Source organism: Rattus norvegicus, chromosome 3, assembly GCF_036323735.1.
Source record: "Rattus norvegicus strain BN/NHsdMcwi chromosome 3, GRCr8, whole genome shotgun sequence".
In the NCBI taxonomy this organism is placed as follows: Eukaryota; Metazoa; Chordata; class Mammalia; order Rodentia; family Muridae; genus Rattus; species Rattus norvegicus.
The window spans coordinates 129,679,854-129,698,899 of NC_086021.1; the positions used below are offsets into that span (position 1 = coordinate 129,679,854).

Below are 19,046 nucleotides of genomic sequence, written 5' to 3' on the forward strand. Positions count from 1 at the left end.
GACAACATTTGAAATATAAATACATAAAATATCCAAAAAAAGATAGAAAAATATTTTTGGAAGAAAGAGCTGACAGGTGAGATCTGAGAATAAAACTACGGTGACATCTAAGAGTCTGGAGATCAGGACTGGGGACTCTGTGACTTAGTGAATACCAGGAGCGCCAGAGGCCAGGGCATACATAATGCTGTTCTTAAATATGTTCACTGCTATTTATTTTAAAAAGGACACATTTAGTGAAACTTAAAAATTAAACAGACCAAAACTTAACACATTATAATTGTAAAACATTGTGTGTGTGTGTTGGGGGGGTTCTTCCCATCTATCTGATTTATCTGATTTGTCTGGGTCACACTATCTCACTTCACAATTTCTTTACGGGCAGCTGAATAAATATAGAAATAGGTTCAAAGACATTGGGAACACTCCTTTGTGGTCTTTACAGACAGAATTGGTGCCAGAGTCCCAGGTTTCTTGGGCTCTGGCCTGTTTGCCCAGCGTCATCACAGTTGGCTTCACTATGGAGATATTCGGCTTTTGAATAAACCCACCAAGGAAAAGATCCTGCCTCGGGGATATTGAGTTTGCCTGAAACTCTCCTTGCTACAAATCCTACCAGCTCTCCAGTATCATGGCCCAGCAATTCTTCTCCTAGATAAAGCAACACCCAGAGAAATGACAGACATACGAATGTTTATAGCAACTTTATTTACAATCAGCCAAGCCCAGAAACAAACCCAGCTGCCTACCAGCAGAATGACTAAACAAACAGATTCATCTCTGTAATGGAAGGCTTCTCAGCAATGAAAAGGAACAAACGTCCAACAGACACAATGGCCTGGATGAATCACAAAAACATCACGGGATGAGAAGGAGGCCAAGATCGAAAGTGCATTCCATATGACCCAAACCGCAGTGACACAAGTCACGATAGTGGTTGTGTTTACGTGAAGGAGAAGCTTCTGGGGCCACGGGAATGTGGAAATGTTTTCCATCTTGACTAGGATGGTAGCTACTGTAAGATTTATACACTTTATGCAAATATACATATGTTACAGCTCAGCTTTTTAGTAAAATTCCAGGGAAGGAAGGAAAGGGGTCTTCACAGGTCGAGGTGACATCTCTCTGTGCTGCGATTGGGCAGCCGATTCCCTTACGGCACTGCACAACCGAAGAAAGCTGTCTTGCCTCCTCTGGGGAAAAGGAGTTGAGGGGTTTGGAGTGTGTGGAAGAGAGACCATTGCTGTCTTGACCTTGGGGCCCAGGGAACACCTTCATGCTCACAGGAGGATTCACTGAAGGGTCACAGCATGGATGACATTGGGAACTCAGGGCATCTGTTCTCTGGCTCTGTGGCCCTCTCAGAGCAGGAAGGTGCAGGGCAGAGGCTGGGGCAGGGGGCACCCAGAGCCCGAGTTGAGGCAGGTGGGCTGTGCAGGTTTTTGGTATGTGGTTTCTGAGACAAACTCAGAGGAGATTGTCCTGCTTTCCTCAAATGATTCCCCCCCCCAAGAAAAACCCACAGCAGTTTTGTGAAGGCAAAACAGAAACATAGACCTGTCAGAGGCGACCCCCAGTGTTCTGTTCCCATCCACAGTTGTCAGAAATAGGGGTTTTCCTTTCCTTGCTGGACATCCCATAACTTGCTATGTCATGAGGTAGGTATTGGACTGACCTTGTCTACCTGCCCAGAACATAGATGCTATGAGGGGAGGGGCTCCAGTTCCCTGACTGTGGTCTCAAGTGACGGTAACAGAAGATAGAGGGCAGCAGACCGGACAGGGATCCAGGAGGGCAGGCTCAGAAGTTCTCATAATGATGCACAAAGTGGGCCCGGTCCTGCCTGTTGATGAGCTGACAGGCCTTCTCCACATTCTTGGTCATCCCTGGAGGACCACAGCTGAACACACCAATCTTATGTACCTGTCCATGGAGAGACATGTGCCTTGGAGCCTTGAAATACCCACTGCCCAGGGAGATCAGCTTCTCCAGCCTGACCACGATAATCAGACCAAGATGAGAAAATGAAACAGGGTCCTAGGGTGGGAGGGGATGGACCCACCTGTGGATGAACCTCCTGCAGAGAGTCTAAGAAGAGCTCAAAGGGAGGGCGACCAAAGTGGGTGACAGAGCGCAGGCCCGTGAACAGACTCCTGTTCAGCACCTTCTGGAAGTGCCTCTCACAGATGTACTGGGGAGTGAGATGGGGGAGGAAAGTCATGGCCAGGACCAACCCTCGACCCCGAGACTGGCCCGCCTGCCATGGCTGGCTGGCCCTGACCTACCAGCATGGTCGTCCTGAGGTCAAACTTCTCAGCCAGCTGAGTGATATAGATGTGCACAGACACCAGGTCCCGGCTGTCATTCTCCTCCACTTCCCGGATGATGTCAGCCAGCCACTCAAACTGCCGCTGAGTCCTTGTCACCCAGATGAAGTAGATCTGAAGACACACACTGGGGCTCAGGGCCAGCTCGGGTCTGCCTCCCTACATTCTGAGATGCTAGGAAGCCTCAGATATCCTGTGTAGAGCGATGCTCTAAGTCTTAGCCTCCAAAGGACAAAAGGCCAGCAGAGAGCCTTCTGGCCACTCTCCTATCCACACTCAAGATTCGATATCTGAACTACTGTGTGTAATGGTCCACACAGACCCTGCAGTTGGAAGCCAGGAGTGTACTGCTGTGATGCCTGGGCTCCATCGGGCCACACATTTCCCACACGGAGTGGAGAAAAGATGCTCACCTTCTTACATAGCATCTGGGCACCCATGGACGATTTGAAGACCAGGTCTTTGAGGATGGAGGCAAAGGGGGTGACCCCAATGCCCCCTCCTACCAGCACCGACACCTCAAACTTGTGCCATTCCTGGTGGCCCTCTCCGAATGGTCCATCGAGGTACAGCTGCCAAGAGAAGGAGAAGTGAGATGGGCCCGGCCTTTCCCCAACTCTGAGGCCAGAAATGGGGAAGCCTAACAGAGGTCGAGGAAAGAACACCTCAGAAGTCTTTCAGACTAGCTTAATCATGAAAGATACTGAGGCGTCTAGTGTCAGGATACAGGGAGCAGGGACATTTCCAGGGATGGGCACCTTTGGGTATCTGGCGCTGGTGCCACCCACTGGAGGTGAGTAGATCTCCCTGAGGCGAGTAGTCCAAGGTCCCACAGCCCGGATGTGCAGGCTGAGTGTGTCCTCATGGGGTGCGGAGGTCAGCGTGAAGGGGTGGTACTCATTGGTTCCCAGACTCAAGCAAGCGATCCGCACCCACTGCCCGGATTTGTACTCAAAAGTCTTGGGCCGCTGGAACTGCAGATAGGTCACCCCTAGGGGTCAGAGTGGGAGAAGAGCCTAGATCAGAAATTGTACCCAAAGATGGACGGTGTTTGCTCTTTCTACACTTCTGAGGCCCAGAGGGTCTCACACAGGCACAGGGTCTAGGCAGGTGGTATGCTGGGGCTGAGAGTAGTTGCGTCTCCTGTTTCCTGGGTGACGTAAGAGGTGGCCACCTCTGCCCCAATCCAGTGTCTTTCTTTTCTCCCGCCTCATCGTGCAGAGGGTGCAGGCTCATAGCACTGCCAGAACAGCAGCCTACAGGGTGAAGGGCTCTTCAGATCCCCAGAAGCTTATCCATCCCCCACCCTGACACACACACACACACACACACACGGAGGTAACTTCCACAGATATCTGACTTGTTACCAAGTCCTAGTCGAATAGTGTTTGTTGCTTGACCACCGCTGGGCCTCAGGTTTACTTACATTTGTTGAAAAAGGAAGTTAACAAGTTTTGGATAGTATGAAAAGCTACTTTAACTTTATCCCCCATGCAGTCTTAACTGAAATAAATTTGAATTCTTTGCAATGTCAATCCTAGAGGTTAGACAATGCTATGACACCTAAATCACCCCCCTTCCCTCTATAGTGATACAAACCCTCGAATCAGCCAGTTTGGACAGAGCAGCACTCTGGCTGTCAGGGCTGTTTGCCTCTCTGATGTGAACCACACTGCACACTGGAAGCCTGTCTCTCCTGAAACATCGCTCCACCCACCTCTTCCCAGCATTGCTTCTCACTGTCTGCGGGCCTCTTTCTGTATTTTTAATGATGTGTATATATGCTTGTCTGTGTTTAGGTATGTGGACCTGTGAGTGCAGGTGCCTATGAAGGACAGAGGGGGCACTGTATTCCCTGGAGCTGGTTCTGAGCTGCCTGGCGTGGGTGCTGAGAACTGACCTCGGGTTCTTTGAAAGAGAAGAACGTGCTTTTGACTGCTGAGTTGTCTCCCTAGCCCCTTGTCTGCAAGTCTCATGAGGGACTAAGCACACAGCCCTTCTTGGGGTGTTGTTTCTATCAGAAAATGTTCAGGGCTCCTCAAGAGGATGTCAGAGGTAGGGGTCAGCAAACCTGACAAGCCCCCATTATGTCTGAGGAGCAGACTGGTTCCTCATGCCTGGGTTAGGCCAGGTCTTACCTGAAGGCAGCAGCTCAGCCTTCACCACACTGATCTCCACCTTCTTCCGGCTCAGGCTCACCAGCTTGTCCCCCACATAGATAATGGCGGGGACCAGGAAGTAGATGTGGAAGCTGGGTAATTGGATGAGGGCATAGCTGCCATGGATGATGATCTGGAAACATGGCCAGTTAGTACAGCACCATCCACCAGGCCCCCAGTGGCTCCTCCCTGTCAGGCGTGGCCCACCCAGGCACTGGGTCTGATGGACTAGCACAGACCCCAGGGTGGGGTCTTGGCGCTCAGAATCACAGACCTTGGGTCTAATTCTCCATTTTTTCCTACTTTACACTCCCTTTCCATTCCAAGGGTCCCCCTCCAATGTTCACCCCTGCCTGGGGAAGGCACTCACCAGGGCATAAAGCACAACATAGAGGTGGTGGGTCAACCAGAAGCCCCGGAAACTGTGGCGGCGGAAGTGGTGGGAGGCAAACACATACATGATAGCCAGGACCAGGAGCAGGAGTACTCCTGTCATACCTGGGGGCAGGAGGACAGGGTCAGTGGGTATCCTCAGAACCTCGTCCTAAGCTGAAAATACAACAGGACATCTGCCCATGCCGCTCTACTTCACTTTGGCTCTATTCCTGTAGGGCTTCAGAATAGCATATCTGGAGGGGCTGAAGCTGGGGCTGGCCTATCAGAAAGGGCCTATGGCTATTACAGGCCAGTATATATTCAGGAAGAGGAGAAAAAGGAGGTGATATGCAGTTGGAGTGTTCAGATCCCACACGCAGCTCCATTTCCTACCTGGAACTGTCTCGAAGAACCACCAGTAGTACTTTGGGGGAAGCTTGGACCTGTGGGGTAAAGGCACGGTAAGCCTCTGGCTGAGGCAAAAGGAGGTTTGCCACTCCCCCACCACAGCCTGACACTGCCCCTGACTCCTAAGGTTACTAGGACTCCTCTAAGATGGCTAAGGGATCCTTCCAAGGAACATGGTGTCCTCTGTCACAGTTCTACGCCTGCACCCACCATAGCTTTTCATGCTAGTCTATCCCACATTCTCTTCCTGCAGTCGAGCCTTGCTTGCCTCCCCGAGTACTTGGTCCATTATGCTGTGAGATTAGTGAGGACAGGGACTTGCGTTCTGTGCACAGCAACATCAAGTGCATAGCAAAAGCGTTCAACAACTGCACACATCTGGAATGGCCCTGCTCTCTGGCACTTGAATAAAACACCCAGCACATGGTGAATAAATATTTGTCCAATGAGCGGGTATCAAACTGAGATAATAAACTGTGTGTCAAATGGGAAAGAGGCTCTGATGTCATCTCCTAAGGTCCTTTCCTGGTCAGTCACAGACAGCTTCCTTCCTGAAGGAAAGTCAGTCACCTTTACAGCTTTGCGCCTTCATGCAATGAGAAACTGCTTCCGTGGTCATCTATTTCTTTCCTTTTATGCCCTTAGGCCCACCCAGGTGCCGTCCCCTGAACTGACCCATCATTCACAAAGACACTAGGGAAGACGCAGGTCATCAGGCTGAGGGGACTGACTGAGAAGATGTACACGTTGACTGCATGTCCAAGACTGTGCACAACTGAAAGAGACATCATGTCAGAGATAGGAACTGGGACCAGCACTACTCCCATCTCCCATCTCCCATCTCAGGAGCCACATACCAGCTAGGACAACTGCAGCCATGGCGATCCAGCGGTGGAAGTCCACAGCAGCATCAAAGGGAATGTAGCGGTTGAGGAAGGTCTCCCGCAGGAAGGTGATGAGGTTGCGGCACATGGTGAGCAGGATGTAGGAGAACATGAAGGAGATGCTGGCTGCTGTGCCCCGGGACAGGATGATGCCCACATAGGTGGTTTCTTCAATGTCCGTGGGTGGCGAGGCAAAGCCATAGTCTGGAGACAGAGTTGAGGCAGGTCAGCATTGCACACAAGACAGGATCCTCAGCCTGAGTCAGAGTGCCTGAGCTCTGCCATCCAGACACTGAGGACTGGGAAGGGCAGCCAGAGGACTCTTCACTCCCCACTGAGGTATGGCATGCTCCCTGCCCACTGCCCACAACCTGGCACTCTTACAGTAGGCACGGTCTGCAAACAGGCCTGCGCAGATGGCTGAGAAGATTGTAACACACACGATGTGGCGCCGGTAGTTTTCCACAAACCGCTTGAACTGCTTGAGCTTCTGGGCTAGGAAGCCCCTCTGCATTTTCTCCTGCAGTGCTTCCGTGTACAGCCGGGGAGAGGGAGCCATTACCCTGTAGCAGCGATAGACAGGGCATTGGTGAGGAAGGGGTTCCTTGGCCTTCCCTCAGTGCTACCTGTAAGTGAAGATCTAGTTAGTAATCATGAAGGATGGATGGGTCATAACAGTGGAAGGGAGACAAGCAGCCCTTGCTCTCCTGACCCTTACCCCAATTCTTACTTGTTCCAGACACCTTCCTTTCTCTCTGTGTCTGTCTCTGTCTGTCTCTGTCTCTCTGTCTCTCTGTCTCTCTCTCTCTCTCTCTCTCTCTCTCTCGTTCTGCATCCTCATCCTTTGCCCTCTACACTGGCCTACTTACTTATGCACCCAAGGCAGCAGAAGCCAGGAGGCTCTTACTGCCACGGTGGTAGAGTTCTGAGCTAGGCATCTTGCCTAAAGATGAGTTTAGAGCCCGAGTGAAACTGAGGTCACTGGATGCTCCAGTCCTTCAATGGGCAGCCCTGGGGGAAGGTCAAGGAGCCACTTTCTCACTAGTGTCCTGTCTCTCCTGCTAAGGGCTGTAGGGTTCCTCCCTACAAAAGAAGAGGCAGTGGGTTTCCTGGCCCAGGAGCTACAGCAGTTCAGGTGTTTCATGGAGAGCTCCTAGTATCCCATCATGTATGTCGAATGGAAGGAGACTTAAGGTGTTGTGTCAGGGCTCAGCGACCCTGAGACTTCTTTCCAAGAATCCTGGGAATCCAGGAATCTAGGAAATACTCTCCTTTTGCCAAACCTCTTCTTTAGGCCAGCACTTCTCAGCTCTGGGATTTCTGTGTCAGGGAGTACCATTTCTGGGGGGCAGGAACCGAAAAATCAGACAAATAAAAGCCCTGGAACCTGTTTGTGTTTGATTGTTGCAGCCAAGAGAAGAGTTGCCATGTTAAAGTTGGGGTGCAGTCCAGGGAAGGACCCCACCCGAGCAGGAAAGAACAAAACAGGATGAGTAGCTACAATCTGCACATCTGTCCTTAGGGCGACTCAGGCCGGGAGTGGCAGGGAGAGAACCAAAGCTTTTGAACAGCACAGGCTGTAGGAAGCAGCTGGAGTTTGGACTGACACCGACCTTGCCAAGGCAAATATCTGATCAGTGGCTAATCAGCTAGTTCTGCTTCCTTCCTGTTTCTCTCCATGGATCTAGCCTAGGAGACCCCAGTCCCTCCCATGCCACAAACCTGTTCCCAGGAGTCCGGGTGAGGAATGAGACTCGACAGGCATTGCTTTGCTTAAAGATGTCCCCGGTGCCTAGAAAGGAGAAAGGGAATCCAGATTGGCTTCTCTAGAAGGACTGAGTTGGGTGGGATACTGTCCTCTCCTCCTGGGACCTGGAAAGGCTGCTCAGTGTTTGGTAGTGACTTAGTTATGTCCAAATCTGGGGCTTCAGCCCTATTTTCCTCCCTGTACACAGGGCAGACAGTGTGCACAGAGAAGAAAGGGGCTCTGGAAGATAGAACTCTACATGTTCTTGGTGAAAAAGAAAACAAGGTTCCCTGCTCTGGCCAGATACACCCCCAAGCCAATGCCAATGGTCTGTCCATCAGCTTTAGTGAGCAACTTTTGTACAATGTACAACTCGTCTCTGAGTATCCAAGCTGAGCTCAGTACGAACCACCAAGGACTCGTGGGGAAGCAAATAAGACCTGTGTTATGTCCACCAGAAACTCTGTTTAGGAGACTCCTCATCTTCTTTCCATACTCACACACCTCCAGCCCCACCTTTGACACAGAGCTGTGTGAATCGGAGATCGCTGTCGTGGTCGCGCAGCATGAAATGGAAGTCCTCCCAGGTCAGCTCCTCCTTATCCTGGAAGCCCGACTCCCGGAACATGGATTCCACCACCTCAGCCAGCTGGTCCTTGGACAGGCAGTTGTTGGAGATCTCGATGAAGGACCTAGGGGAGTATAGAAACAGTAACTGTCATCTAGCAAGGACAGGCTGGGGCAGGTCTCCAGATTACCTAATGTTGTCACCAGCAACCTGGGAAATGTCACTGGAAAGTGTCCTTCGGTCTGGAGGTGACACTAAGGCCAGTGAGGTGATGGCTCCAGGCTCAAAGGACCTTGAAAACTTAGAAAAGCAGTGCCCCCCACCCCCACCTAAAGACATGGAAACAAATGGGAAAGAAAAACACTTGCTGCAGAGATGGGTCCAGGATACACCATGGCCCTCTCTCATGATGGGCTCGCTGCTGACTCTCTTCTGTGGAAGCTCACCCATACCCATCCACCTCTGAGTCCCCACTTTCACCATCCAAAGAGGACACTAGCATGTGGGAGGGGGAGTGGTTAAAATGTCAGCTGCCTCCTTCTGCCTATACCCTAGGCCATGTGGAGGACCCGCTCAGGCCCAAGTCTGATGGCACCCATAGTGCTGCAGTGGTAACTCTTCCTACGTTGTGCACTGGGACCAAAACGTGTGTGTGTGTGTATAAGGCCAAGCAGGCACTATCACCACGCTAAAAAAGCATCATGCCACTGAGTCACAGCAAGGTACACATTTTATTATAGACTGAAAACAATGGGAGCGGCCATTGCTGATGGGACCTCCTGGATTTCCTGAAACGTAGCCAGGACTGGGGCTGCAGTGATGTGCTAATGAGATACAGGCTGTAGTCAGTTTTACCGTTTTAGAAGTCTATGTTGGGGACTAGAAAGATGGCTCAGTGGGTAAGAGCACTGGCTGTTCTTCCAGAGGACTCAGGTTTGGTACCCAGCACCCACATGGCAGCTCACAACTGTCTGTAATTCCAGTTCCAGGGGATCCAACACCTTCACACAGACATACATGTAGGCAAACCACCAATGCACATAAGATAAAAATAAATAAATAAAATCTCCAAAGAGGAGGAGGAGGAGGAGGCGGCAGTCTGGGTTGGGATTGTCGGGGAAAGAGAATGTTAAGACACTTTAAAAGAATCTGGGCTGCTGAGCTCTGTCCATTCCCTCTCATGTATTTCTCTTTGCCTTTTTCAGTGGACTATGTACCAAATGCCTGCATGTTAATGTCAGCATGAAAAAGAAGCGGATTCAACAAAAAATGGAGAGATATGCCTCAATGTGAAGTTGTATGTCTTGAGCATTCAGGATGCAGTATGTACCATTCAGCCTCCTTGCCTCCCTCCTCTGACCTGACTTGCTTTTCTATTTAAAACCTTAAGCTGGCTCAGGATTGGAAAGGCCCAGCCTGTACCGCATCATGGTGAAGAATTCCTCCTTGGAGAGAAAGCCATTTCCATCCAGGTCATACATGGTAAACATTAGGCGAGACTTGTCCTGTGGGGAACCTGAGAGAGAAAGGAGATGTAGTCACTTCCTTGCTAGCAAGCTTGTGGTTCCTCAGATGCTCCTCTAGTCCCCACCCCTACCTTTCATGAAAACCACCAGGATGTCCAGGAACTCCCGGAAGGATATGTAGCCATTGCCATCCTTGTCGGCCAGAGAAAACATGGACTCCACAAACATATCCTGGGGCTTGAGGCCCAGGGAGTCCGCAAACTCCGCTCTGCTCAGTTCACAGGTCAGAGCCTCTCGTACTTGCTGGGATGAGTCCAGAGGCAGAGTCCCTGCGTCGGCCTGATTGATGTCCAGCACCTGTACAGGCACAGAAAGGGAGAGCAGGAGGTAAGGCCTCGCTTACCTAGCTGGGATGGAGACCGTTCAATGACTCACATCTCCCCTGTGTGCAGTTCAGAAAACCCACTCCGAAACATACTCATGGGGCCTCTACTCTCCCATAGGAGGGGTTGACTGAATCTTTACAAGCTTTCTGTTTCTCTCTGGACCCAAGCTCCATCCAGCAAGGAGAGTACTGATGGGGAGAAACAGGGAGCGTACGAGGCAGGGAGCAAAGTTGGGGAGTGAAAAGAGAAAGAGCCTGCATGCGATGCAGTGGGTATTGGCTATAACATGAACAGAGCCTGTATGCTCATGCTAATTCAGGTAGAATTGCCATGTGCCTAGAAACTGAATCCTATCAGCGTACAGACAATTTAAAACTAACACATCGCTACCTTTTGTTATGCTCACAATGTACCAAGTACTGAGGCTAAACAAGGTCCATAGAATGGTGATTTCCAGACTCAAGTCTATATCAGCATCACCTAGAAGGACTTGTAAAAGTGAAGCTTTCTGGGGATCACCCCCAGAGCTCCTCATTCAATCTGTTTGGGGAGGAGTCTGAGTATCAGCATTTCTATTAAGTTTCTAAGTCAGTTGACACTTGCTGGTCCAGAGGTACCATTAGCGAATCCATCGCATTGATGATCTCGCTGGCCCCTCTTAGCAGTGCAATGGACACAGCTTTAGTCACCATTCGTTAGATGACAAGGTAAGGAACACAGAGACAAGAACATGTGAATTGCCCAAGGATCCAACCAAGAGTGTCCGTCTCTAGCCTACAGTGTGAGATCTTAATTCACCCACGAGAACCCACTCAGCTCGGGTTGGCTCCGTCCCCTGAGCCAAGTATAACTCATGGCACCTGAGCAAAAAGCTGTCTGAAGAAGATCTCCAAGATGCCTGCCCGCTGCTGCTTGGTCACAGCCTTTCTCAGTAGCTCCTTCTCATCCATCTCAGCTATGCGGAGGCCGGGAGTGGAGCAGACGCAGAGGTCTTGCAACAGCTGCACGAAGGCATCCCGGTCCTCTTCAGAGTTAAACATCAGCACCTAGGTGGGAGAAAAGCCTCATTATGTCTGGGGCTGGCTTTCCCGATCCAGTCCTGCTTCAAAGGACCTCAGGCTGAGGGAAGAAGAGAAGTCTCTTCTGTGACCATCCAGGCTGTGGCTAGAGAGTGACCTCAGGGGTCAAGTGAGTCTGGAAGCTTCTGAAAGGAGCCTCCTTTCCCAGCATAGCCTCCATGAGTAAACTCTGTAGTCGAGAACACAGAGCTGAGAAGACTCGCATGTGAGAAGGGATACATATGAAAACAGCCCACAGAGGGAGGCAGGATGAGCTGTACCAGGTCGTACTCCTTGGGGATCTTGAGCAACAGGGTGCGGCGTCCATGGCTGCTGGACAGGATGAGGTTGACCTGCTGTGTGGGCTGCAGTTGGATGGTACGGAGCACAGTGAGCCTTTTGTCAAGGACCTTCAGACTCCTGTCTGGAAGCAGCTGGACAGTGACTGGGTAGCTGCTCTCCTTGGGGCCTGGCCACTCCATCGCTGAGGAAAGGATAATTGTGCATGGTGACTCAGCAGAGCCCATGCGGTTGTCTGATATGAATGTGTAGTTCTAGTGAGCCTGGCTTCCATCCTACCCTGCAACACGTTTTTTCCCCCTCAGGCCCTGGCTCCCTCTCCCTCCTCTTAGCCCTCAGGCTTCTCACCTGGTACTCCATCACTGGCTGTCTGTTTCTTTAGACTCTCCTTGCCTTTCTTTAGTAGCATCTTGCGTTCTCGGTTCCGGAAACGAGCCACCACCCAAGCAATAATCAGACTCACTGAAGGGGACCAGAAGAGACTAGTGAGAGGGGAGGAGAACCCTTTGCTCATAGCTTCAAGGGAAGCTTCAGGTATAGCTCCTTAGCAGATCAGGACACCCTAGCCTGGCTCAAGCTACGCAAAGGAACCAGCCCTGAAAACCAGCTTGTAATGGGGTGGTAAAGGGCAGCGGGTGGGGTGGGGAGAGAAATGACTGGGCCAGTCTGTGAAGAGGAGGAGGTCAGAAGAGAGGTAGGGAGAGCTAAAGCACTTACCTACTGGAAAGCAGCAGACAGCCAGGAGGGTGACACCATAGCCAGCACCACTGCCCTCAAAGTAGTCAATCACAGTAACAGGCACACACTGGGGCAAGCCTTCAGTTGTGAGTTGCTGAGGCTGTGGGCAGGGTGCACCTAAGGGACAAGTCACAGAAGACTGAGCCCAAGAGCCCCTACTCCTTGGGTAAGCCTTGTCTCCTACCTTAGAAAGGACGAAATATCTTCTCCCATTCCCAAACCTACCCCACTGGAACTTGTTCCCCTCAAAAGACCTCTTCCATATCTAATCTCTTAGTATCCGCCCCACTCGATTGCTCTTGGGCCAGCCCAGACTGTAGCACAGGAAGCAGCCCAACACACAGAAAGCACGAGTCTCCCTGTACAGCACCTTCTTGCCAGAAGAAAACATTGGGCTGCAAGGCACTGGGGTCCACATTGGAGACAGCTACCAGTACATCCCGCAAGGTGGTGTTTCTGATTTCTGCAATCTCCTCCTTGGAGAACAGCCTAAATGGGGGGAAGGCCATTGCTGGGATAAGAAGGGGATTTCAGTCTTCCAGTGGCCTCAGGCCCAAGGATTCATGTGAAGAGACTAGAGTAATTGAAAGTGTGGTAGGCCCCTGGAATCAAGACCCGTGGGGGCCATCTAGGACCAGACAGAGTTTCTGTGACCCCACACCAAGGAGAAGTCTTAAGCAGGGCACAGACAGGCCTTACCCGTTCCTAGTGTTCTCAAACCAGTAGCGATCACCATCCCGGAGCCTTACAAACTGGTCAAGAATGATGTTGCTGAATAGAGGTCCAGGGTCCCCATGGCTCTCCAGGAGCCCTCCCAGGAATAGTTCCAACCGGGACAGGTCCTGGTTGTACAGAGCAGCTGTGGCCTCCAGCACCTGGAGCATCAGGAAAGGAAGTAATTGTACACCCCACCTTACGGACGATGTCAACAGCAAAACTGCAGCACTGAGAGAGACTACCTCATAAATTCTTACATAGATCAAGTAGAGATATTTGGAACAGCATGGAAAAGCTTTGGCTACTGTTATCTTGTGTGTGTGTGTGTGTGTGTGTGTGTGTGTGTGTGTGTGTGTGTGTGTTGGGGTGTGTGTGCATGTTTCTGTACATGAGTATGTGTGCCTGTAGATTCCAGTGGTTGACACAGAGAGTCTTCCTCAATCACTCTCTACCTTATTCTTTGAAACAGGGTCTAAGCCTGTTTGGGTTGGCTGTCTAATAAGGGTCAGGAGTCCTCCTGTCTCTGTACCCTTAGAACTGGGATCACAAAACCCATCTCAGACTTTTATGTGGGCGCTGGAAATCCAAATTCAGGTCCCCACGCTTGCATGACGAGCATGTTAGCAACTGAACCATTCCTCACCCCACACCCACCCAACTGCCATTGTTAGTGTGTTGTTATTATTATTTCTATTAACCTGGGGATCCACTTTGGGGTTGAGAGCACTCCAATTCTTGGGAGGCTCCAGTCCTAAGGCCTGCAGAGCCTGGCTATAACTGGGCAGCCCCATATCTCGGCCACTCTGGATACTGCTAGCCACGTAGTCTGTGCGAGAGTATCTGTCTGGGCCAGGCCAGTAATCTGAAAAGAGACCAGACTTTGAGTCAGTCATCCCAACCCTCTCCATGCACTGCAACCTTATACCCAGCTATCTAGAGCTCTCCTCAGCCCTAGTCCCCAGCACTCCTCTACATGATATCAGTGACATTGCTTGCTGTGGTGCCAAGGTCACCATGTGTGGTCAGGGGCACTTTTTCTAGAAAGGTTTTCTAAGACTCAAGATGATTCTTGACACTGGCTAGAAATCTCCTTCTCTGCATGTCCCAACTTTAAAACAGGACTGGATACGAACCCTTAAGACGTAAGTAAACACCAGAGATGGTGTTGGATTGCGGTACCACCATATTCAGACATAGTCAACTTAAAATAAAAGCAACACAAACACAAAACTATCATGGGGGAGGGAGCTCAAATTTCAATTTCTTCTGACATTTATTTAAAGTCTGAGAGTGTACATCTGCTGTCTGCATCATGGGTACCCTAGGGCTGCTTGTTGGCTAACTCTGACACCCCACCCTTTGAGCTCACCTCTCAGATCTTCAATCACTATCCTGTCCTCCAGCTCTGAAATCTGGGAAGCCATTCCCAGCAGCAGCTGGTCCACGTCCTGAGCAGTCTTCAGACTGGGGTTCTGGAAGCAAGCATTACACTCAAGATTTTGACCCTGGATCAGTAGCACCTCAGGAAACAGGCCCCTAGTCACTTTCAAACTTACATTCTCTCTCTCTCTCTCTCTCTCTCTCTCTCTCTCTCTCTCTCTCCCTCTCTCTCTCTCCCTCTCTCTCTCTCTCTCTCTCTCTCTCTCTCTCTCTCTCTCTCTGATTCTATTGCTCACTCTCTTGCTTGATTTTTCTCACTGTCTCTTACTCCTCTTCTCCCCATCCCCTTCCCCTCCCCACCCCCTTGCCTTCTTCCACTTTCTTTCCTTTCTCCTCTCTATCTTGGTAGGTTGCTTGAACGCCCGAGTTTCCAGCAGTAGTCCTGCCTCATCTTCCCTAGCAGGAAGGACAGCATTCACACTGCTTGTGCCCAGGCATTTCCAGCTCTCCTGAACAATTCTCCTAGGTAATTTTCTTTGCCTTTCACTCCCTACTTGGAGCACTGCTACTCAAGAGCCAAACTGTTACTTTTCCAAGCATTTTTGCTAAGTGACTTTGACCCCACCTCCCCACCCCCACTCTCTGACCCTGATCTCATGCTAACCTCCCGAATCCAGTAGTTGTTGCAGACCCTGAGAGCTGGAGAGCTGCTGGAACCTTCCTTTGGGAATTCCCGGAAGTGACAGCTGGAGTTTCTGAAATAGGGTGCCAAAAACACAGTGAGGGGACTGGGGGCAAAGCTGACTGTGGTGAGTGAGGTGAGCACTTCTCCTGGCTGGACAAGATTGAAGGATGACCTGTGAGTTTCCTTGAACATTGGCTTCGATTTGAGGATAGAGTGATCTCTACGGGTGGGAGGTCAGAGGGTTCCCCAGCTGCCAGACACACCCCACAGTCAGTAACTGAAATTCTGCTATTAAATCTGGGAGATTTCCCATGGATCCGAACTTCCCACCCCAGAATTCTGTTTCAGCCCCCCTCCGATACTGTGCAGTTCCAACCGGCAACACTTCCCTTACCTCATATAGACCCCCGGGGGCACCATGGTAGAGAGGAACTGCTCTGAGGCCGCCACGAACTCTGGGGAGATGCTGGGGTCCATGAAAGGGCGGTACCCTGCATCAAGACAGGTGTCTTACCTCACACCCTGGCATCACGCACTCTAACCTTCGTTTGTCTATGGATCTTCAATTTAGGTGTCCCCCCACCTTCCATAACTCCTCTTCCTTACCGGAATACTCTGGGGGTGTTTTCTGCAGGAAGCTGGGCAACCATTGGTATAGAGCAATGTTCTGAGGGTTAGAGAAGGAAAAGGAGAGGTTGGTCTGAGCCTGTGGGGAAGGAAGACTTAGATGCAAAGATGAGGGCCAGGCAAGGCCAGTTAGTTGTAGGGGAAGGAAGAAAAGGCAACTAAATTATAGTCATAAGCAAAATCACCCATGTCAACATTTGCAAAGGGATCATAGATTCTTCAAAGAATTTACTGAGGAGAGAGATGTTAAGTAATGATCAAACCTCAAACTATCTGGCATAAACAGAGCGTTTCCTCTCTATAATGTACAGTAGTCTTTTCTACACATTAGCTTTCCCTGAAGGAGGGCCCTATTAGAAAGGGGTATACAGGAAAGGGACTTTGTCCAGGACCAGGGAAGCTTTGTTGGGGGAGCAGAGTCGCCCTGGACCCGTGGCATGACTCACCTGGTAAGTGGCAATGACCCTCTTGCGAGCATGCTGGAACAGCTCCTCATCCCCCCAGTGTGGGTGCTCCTGCGCCAGCCTCTTGGCACACAGGTTGTGGTATCGAAACCACAACAAGCCCAGTGCCTGCAGAAAGGGCTCCCTGTTCCCGCGCTGGGCCCCGAAGGCTGCATCCATGGGAGGAAGCAGGACAGGAGATGGGCAACAGCTTGAGCCAGGGGAGCCCAGACCCACAGGCAGACCCCCTCCTCCAATACCCCCACCACCACCAAGCAGCCTGGTGCCTCCAACCCTAGCCCTCCTGCCAGGACCCCCACAGCCTCACCATACAGCCCCTGTGGCCCGCCCTGCCCCGTGGCGGGGTCTGGTGCCATCCACATGAGCAGAGAGTTCTGGGAGTTCCTCGGGAAAGCAGGGTCAGGGCCAGAAGCCAGCTGTCCTCCAGAGAAGCTCCTCAGAGTGTCGCTCCAGGAATGAGAGGAGCCATAGATGGCGCTGCCATCTAGCCAGCCAGTCACCTGGTTGGTCTGCAGGGATGAGCAGGGTTAGGAGAACCAGGCAGATTCTTGCTGGTGGGCAAGAGGCTCATCCTGCCCGGCCTTCCCAGCCAGACCCCAGGCCTCCAGCAGATCCTGCCTCAGATCCCCTCCAGCCCTCTGCCCTCCTGCCTTTGGCTGCCTGTCCTCACCAGGTCTCGGGGGTTGCTAGGGCTCTGTCCAGTGCTGCGGTCCCAGCGGCTCCTCTGAAAGGGCAGCACCACGTTCCCGCGCTTGTCAGGGTCAAACACTGGGTCCCCACGTGGGATGTAAATGTTGAGGAACTCTGCGGGGCAGCCTGGTGTTTCCACACTCACCAGGTCTGAGAGCACGTGATAGCCTGGGTTAAGAGAGCAAAGTGGTGGGTAAATCAGCAGGTCCTGCTCACCTCAAAATCGGAAAGGCCTCTAAATTATCAAAACACAGAGGTCAGAGCACAAGCTTCAATGCTGTCTCTTAGGCTTATCCCCTGTGAGCCTTGATTTGCAATGTTGCAGGCATGCGGGAGATGGGGTGGGGTGGGGGTGGGGGTTAAGATTTGAAAAACCAGCTCCCTTCATCCCCGTGTGGCAGTCATTAGTCTTGAAGAGAGCAATGGTCAGGGCATCGGTTCCTGAGAGTTCTTAGTGGGGATCCAATGTTACTTGTTGGTTTGGAGTAAGGTGTAATAGAAAGATTCCCGAATCACACCTAAGTCCTCGAAGGGCAAGAAGCCCTTCCTGGAAAACTCTTTTTTTCTGCGAGTTGAGGTAGTCCTTTCCCTGGACACTCAGCAAGTTACAGATCTACCCTGGTTTCCTCTTCCCACACTCACCAAAGAAGAGCCCAAGCACTGTGCGGTTGTGCGCCGAGGGCAGCCCTGCTTTGCCCTTACTGACAGCGTCGCTTAGCAGGCGAGCGTTGGGGAGTAGCGGCTCCTGCAGAGCCTGATAAACACCGTCAGCGTAATTAGCAGGTACTAGGCGACGCAGCTGCGAGCCTGGGGAGTGCAGAGAGTTGAGTTGGATCAAGGCTCCCCGTCCCCCAGAAGCAACAAACCTGGTTTTTCTTAGCTCTCAACGTTCCCCCCTCCCGCCCCCATTTCCTAACCCAGGAATGCATAAGAGTGTGGTAAGAATGTAATCCCGCTGGCCGCCCTCTCCCCCACTCCGACTCCGTGCCCTCCTCTGCGCAGAACCCAGGATTTACCAGCTGCACCGCGCTGGTGGTACTTGAGATTATTAAACCAGCCGTCGTAGCGCTGCACTTCCCAGGGCAGTGAGGGTGCATCCTGGCCACCTATGGGGGCAGAGAGCCTTTCACTTAGCGTTAACCTTCCAGAAACCCCTCCATGACCTAATGGGCTTAGACTCCTTCCTCAGCTGGCTAACTCCTGCCAATGAACTCTATTTCCAATCCTTTCGCCTGGCCCAGGCAGTCAGAGAAGTCTTGCAGTTCACTAGCCCAATAGGAAATGGATCAACCCTTCCAGCTTCCAGGTGCCACCTGCCTGCACCTTTCCCTTTCCACACCCCCATGGGACACCAGCTGAACCCTTTCAACTAGAGGCTCTTACTACCTACCTGCTGGACCCAGGGGTCCAGTCAACAGAGCGCCCAGGAGCACCAATGTCTTGAGACTTGTTGGAAGCATGCTGTCCTTGATCCCGGCGGCGGGAGGACACACACTCCCACAGTTGGTCCTGGGAGAGGAGCATAGAGATATTACTCAAGTCCCGCATCTTCATGACGCGCTTTCTGGGACAACCTGGTAAGTATCGAGACAGTCCCCTACCCCAACCCCGTCTGAGTTCTGATTTCAACCACCTGAACATCCTGGGCAGGAGTGCCTCTGAGGCTTTGTTCTAAAACCTGGTACTCTCACCCCAATTTCCCACATACCGATTCTCCAGGAGGGGGATAGAAGAGGGGGGAAGGCTAATAAACTGAGAACCTGGTGTAATGCTCCGGTTCGGGTTCAACAGTCTTCCGTGTACTTGGAGATTTTGTTTCTCTTCTCCGCTCCCTGCCCGGGGCTCCAAGAATCTTCACCTTCCTGGATGCACTTTCACCCTCCTCTCTGCGTGCAGTCTCGCAGGTGTCAGCTCGCGCCACCGCTGCAGGTGTAAATGTGTGAATCAGAGGCTAACCGTCGAGTTAAGGACGGGATTTCCGTTATTTGCATGTCTCCGCCCCATCGTTTGCATGATCTCACCCAGACAGGACCCTGCTACCCGGTTTGAACACCTCCCCTGCTTGCT

The 19,046-nt window shown here is 51.6% G+C and overlaps 1 protein-coding gene across 4 annotated transcripts; it reads right to left on the reverse strand.

Moving 5' to 3' along the window:
- Positions 1-689: 689 nt before the first annotated feature.
- On the reverse strand, positions 690-19,033 carry Duox2 (dual oxidase 2). Of its 4 annotated transcripts, none has more exons than XM_039105894.2 (33): positions 18,740-19,033; positions 18,370-18,488; positions 17,996-18,085; positions 17,622-17,786; positions 16,960-17,147; positions 16,597-16,798; positions 16,272-16,438; positions 15,805-15,865; positions 15,593-15,689; positions 15,178-15,268; positions 14,503-14,605; positions 13,832-13,995; positions 13,116-13,291; positions 12,787-12,905; positions 12,396-12,533; positions 12,027-12,140; positions 11,660-11,862; positions 11,181-11,366; positions 10,066-10,291; positions 9,891-9,984; positions 8,417-8,592; positions 7,876-7,945; positions 6,538-6,716; positions 6,127-6,357; positions 5,945-6,044; positions 5,255-5,304; positions 4,857-4,984; positions 4,466-4,619; positions 3,086-3,318; positions 2,741-2,899; positions 2,286-2,441; positions 2,063-2,191; positions 690-1,923 (listed from the first exon to the last, which is right to left on the reverse strand). In XM_039105894.2, the coding sequence occupies exons 2-33, from the start codon at positions 18,437-18,439 to the stop codon at positions 1,801-1,803; spliced, it is 4,542 nt and encodes a 1,513-aa protein (XP_038961822.1). In that variant the 5' UTR covers positions 18,440-18,488; positions 18,740-19,033; the 3' UTR covers positions 690-1,800. The 4 variants fall into 4 exon arrangements, with proteins under 4 accessions (XP_038961822.1, XP_063140672.1, XP_063140673.1 ...); XM_063284602.1 differs by adding an exon at positions 7,427-7,509 and having other exon boundaries at positions 6,538-6,718; positions 7,877-7,945; positions 8,405-8,592; positions 18,370-19,033; XM_063284603.1 differs by adding an exon at positions 7,411-7,476 and having other exon boundaries at positions 6,538-6,702; positions 7,841-7,945; positions 8,405-8,592; positions 18,370-19,033.
- Positions 19,034-19,046: the final 13 nt, after the last annotated feature.

What these genes read in the sequence shown, in the direction of transcription:
- Duox2 (XM_063284603.1), bottom strand. Translation starts at nt 18,439, where the DNA reads ATGCTTCCAACAAGTCTCAAGACATTGGTGCTCCTGGGCGCTCTGTTG. An exon ending in AGTGCTTGGGCTCTTCTTTG is followed by an intron (nt 17,148 to 17,621) that starts GTGAGTGTGGGA and finishes CTCTTAACCCAG; the next exon opens with GCTATCACGTGCTCTCAGAC. An exon ending in AACACCCCCAGAGTATTCCG is followed by an intron (nt 15,690 to 15,804) that starts GTAAGGAAGAGG and finishes GTCTTGATGCAG; the next exon opens with GGTACCGCCCTTTCATGGAC.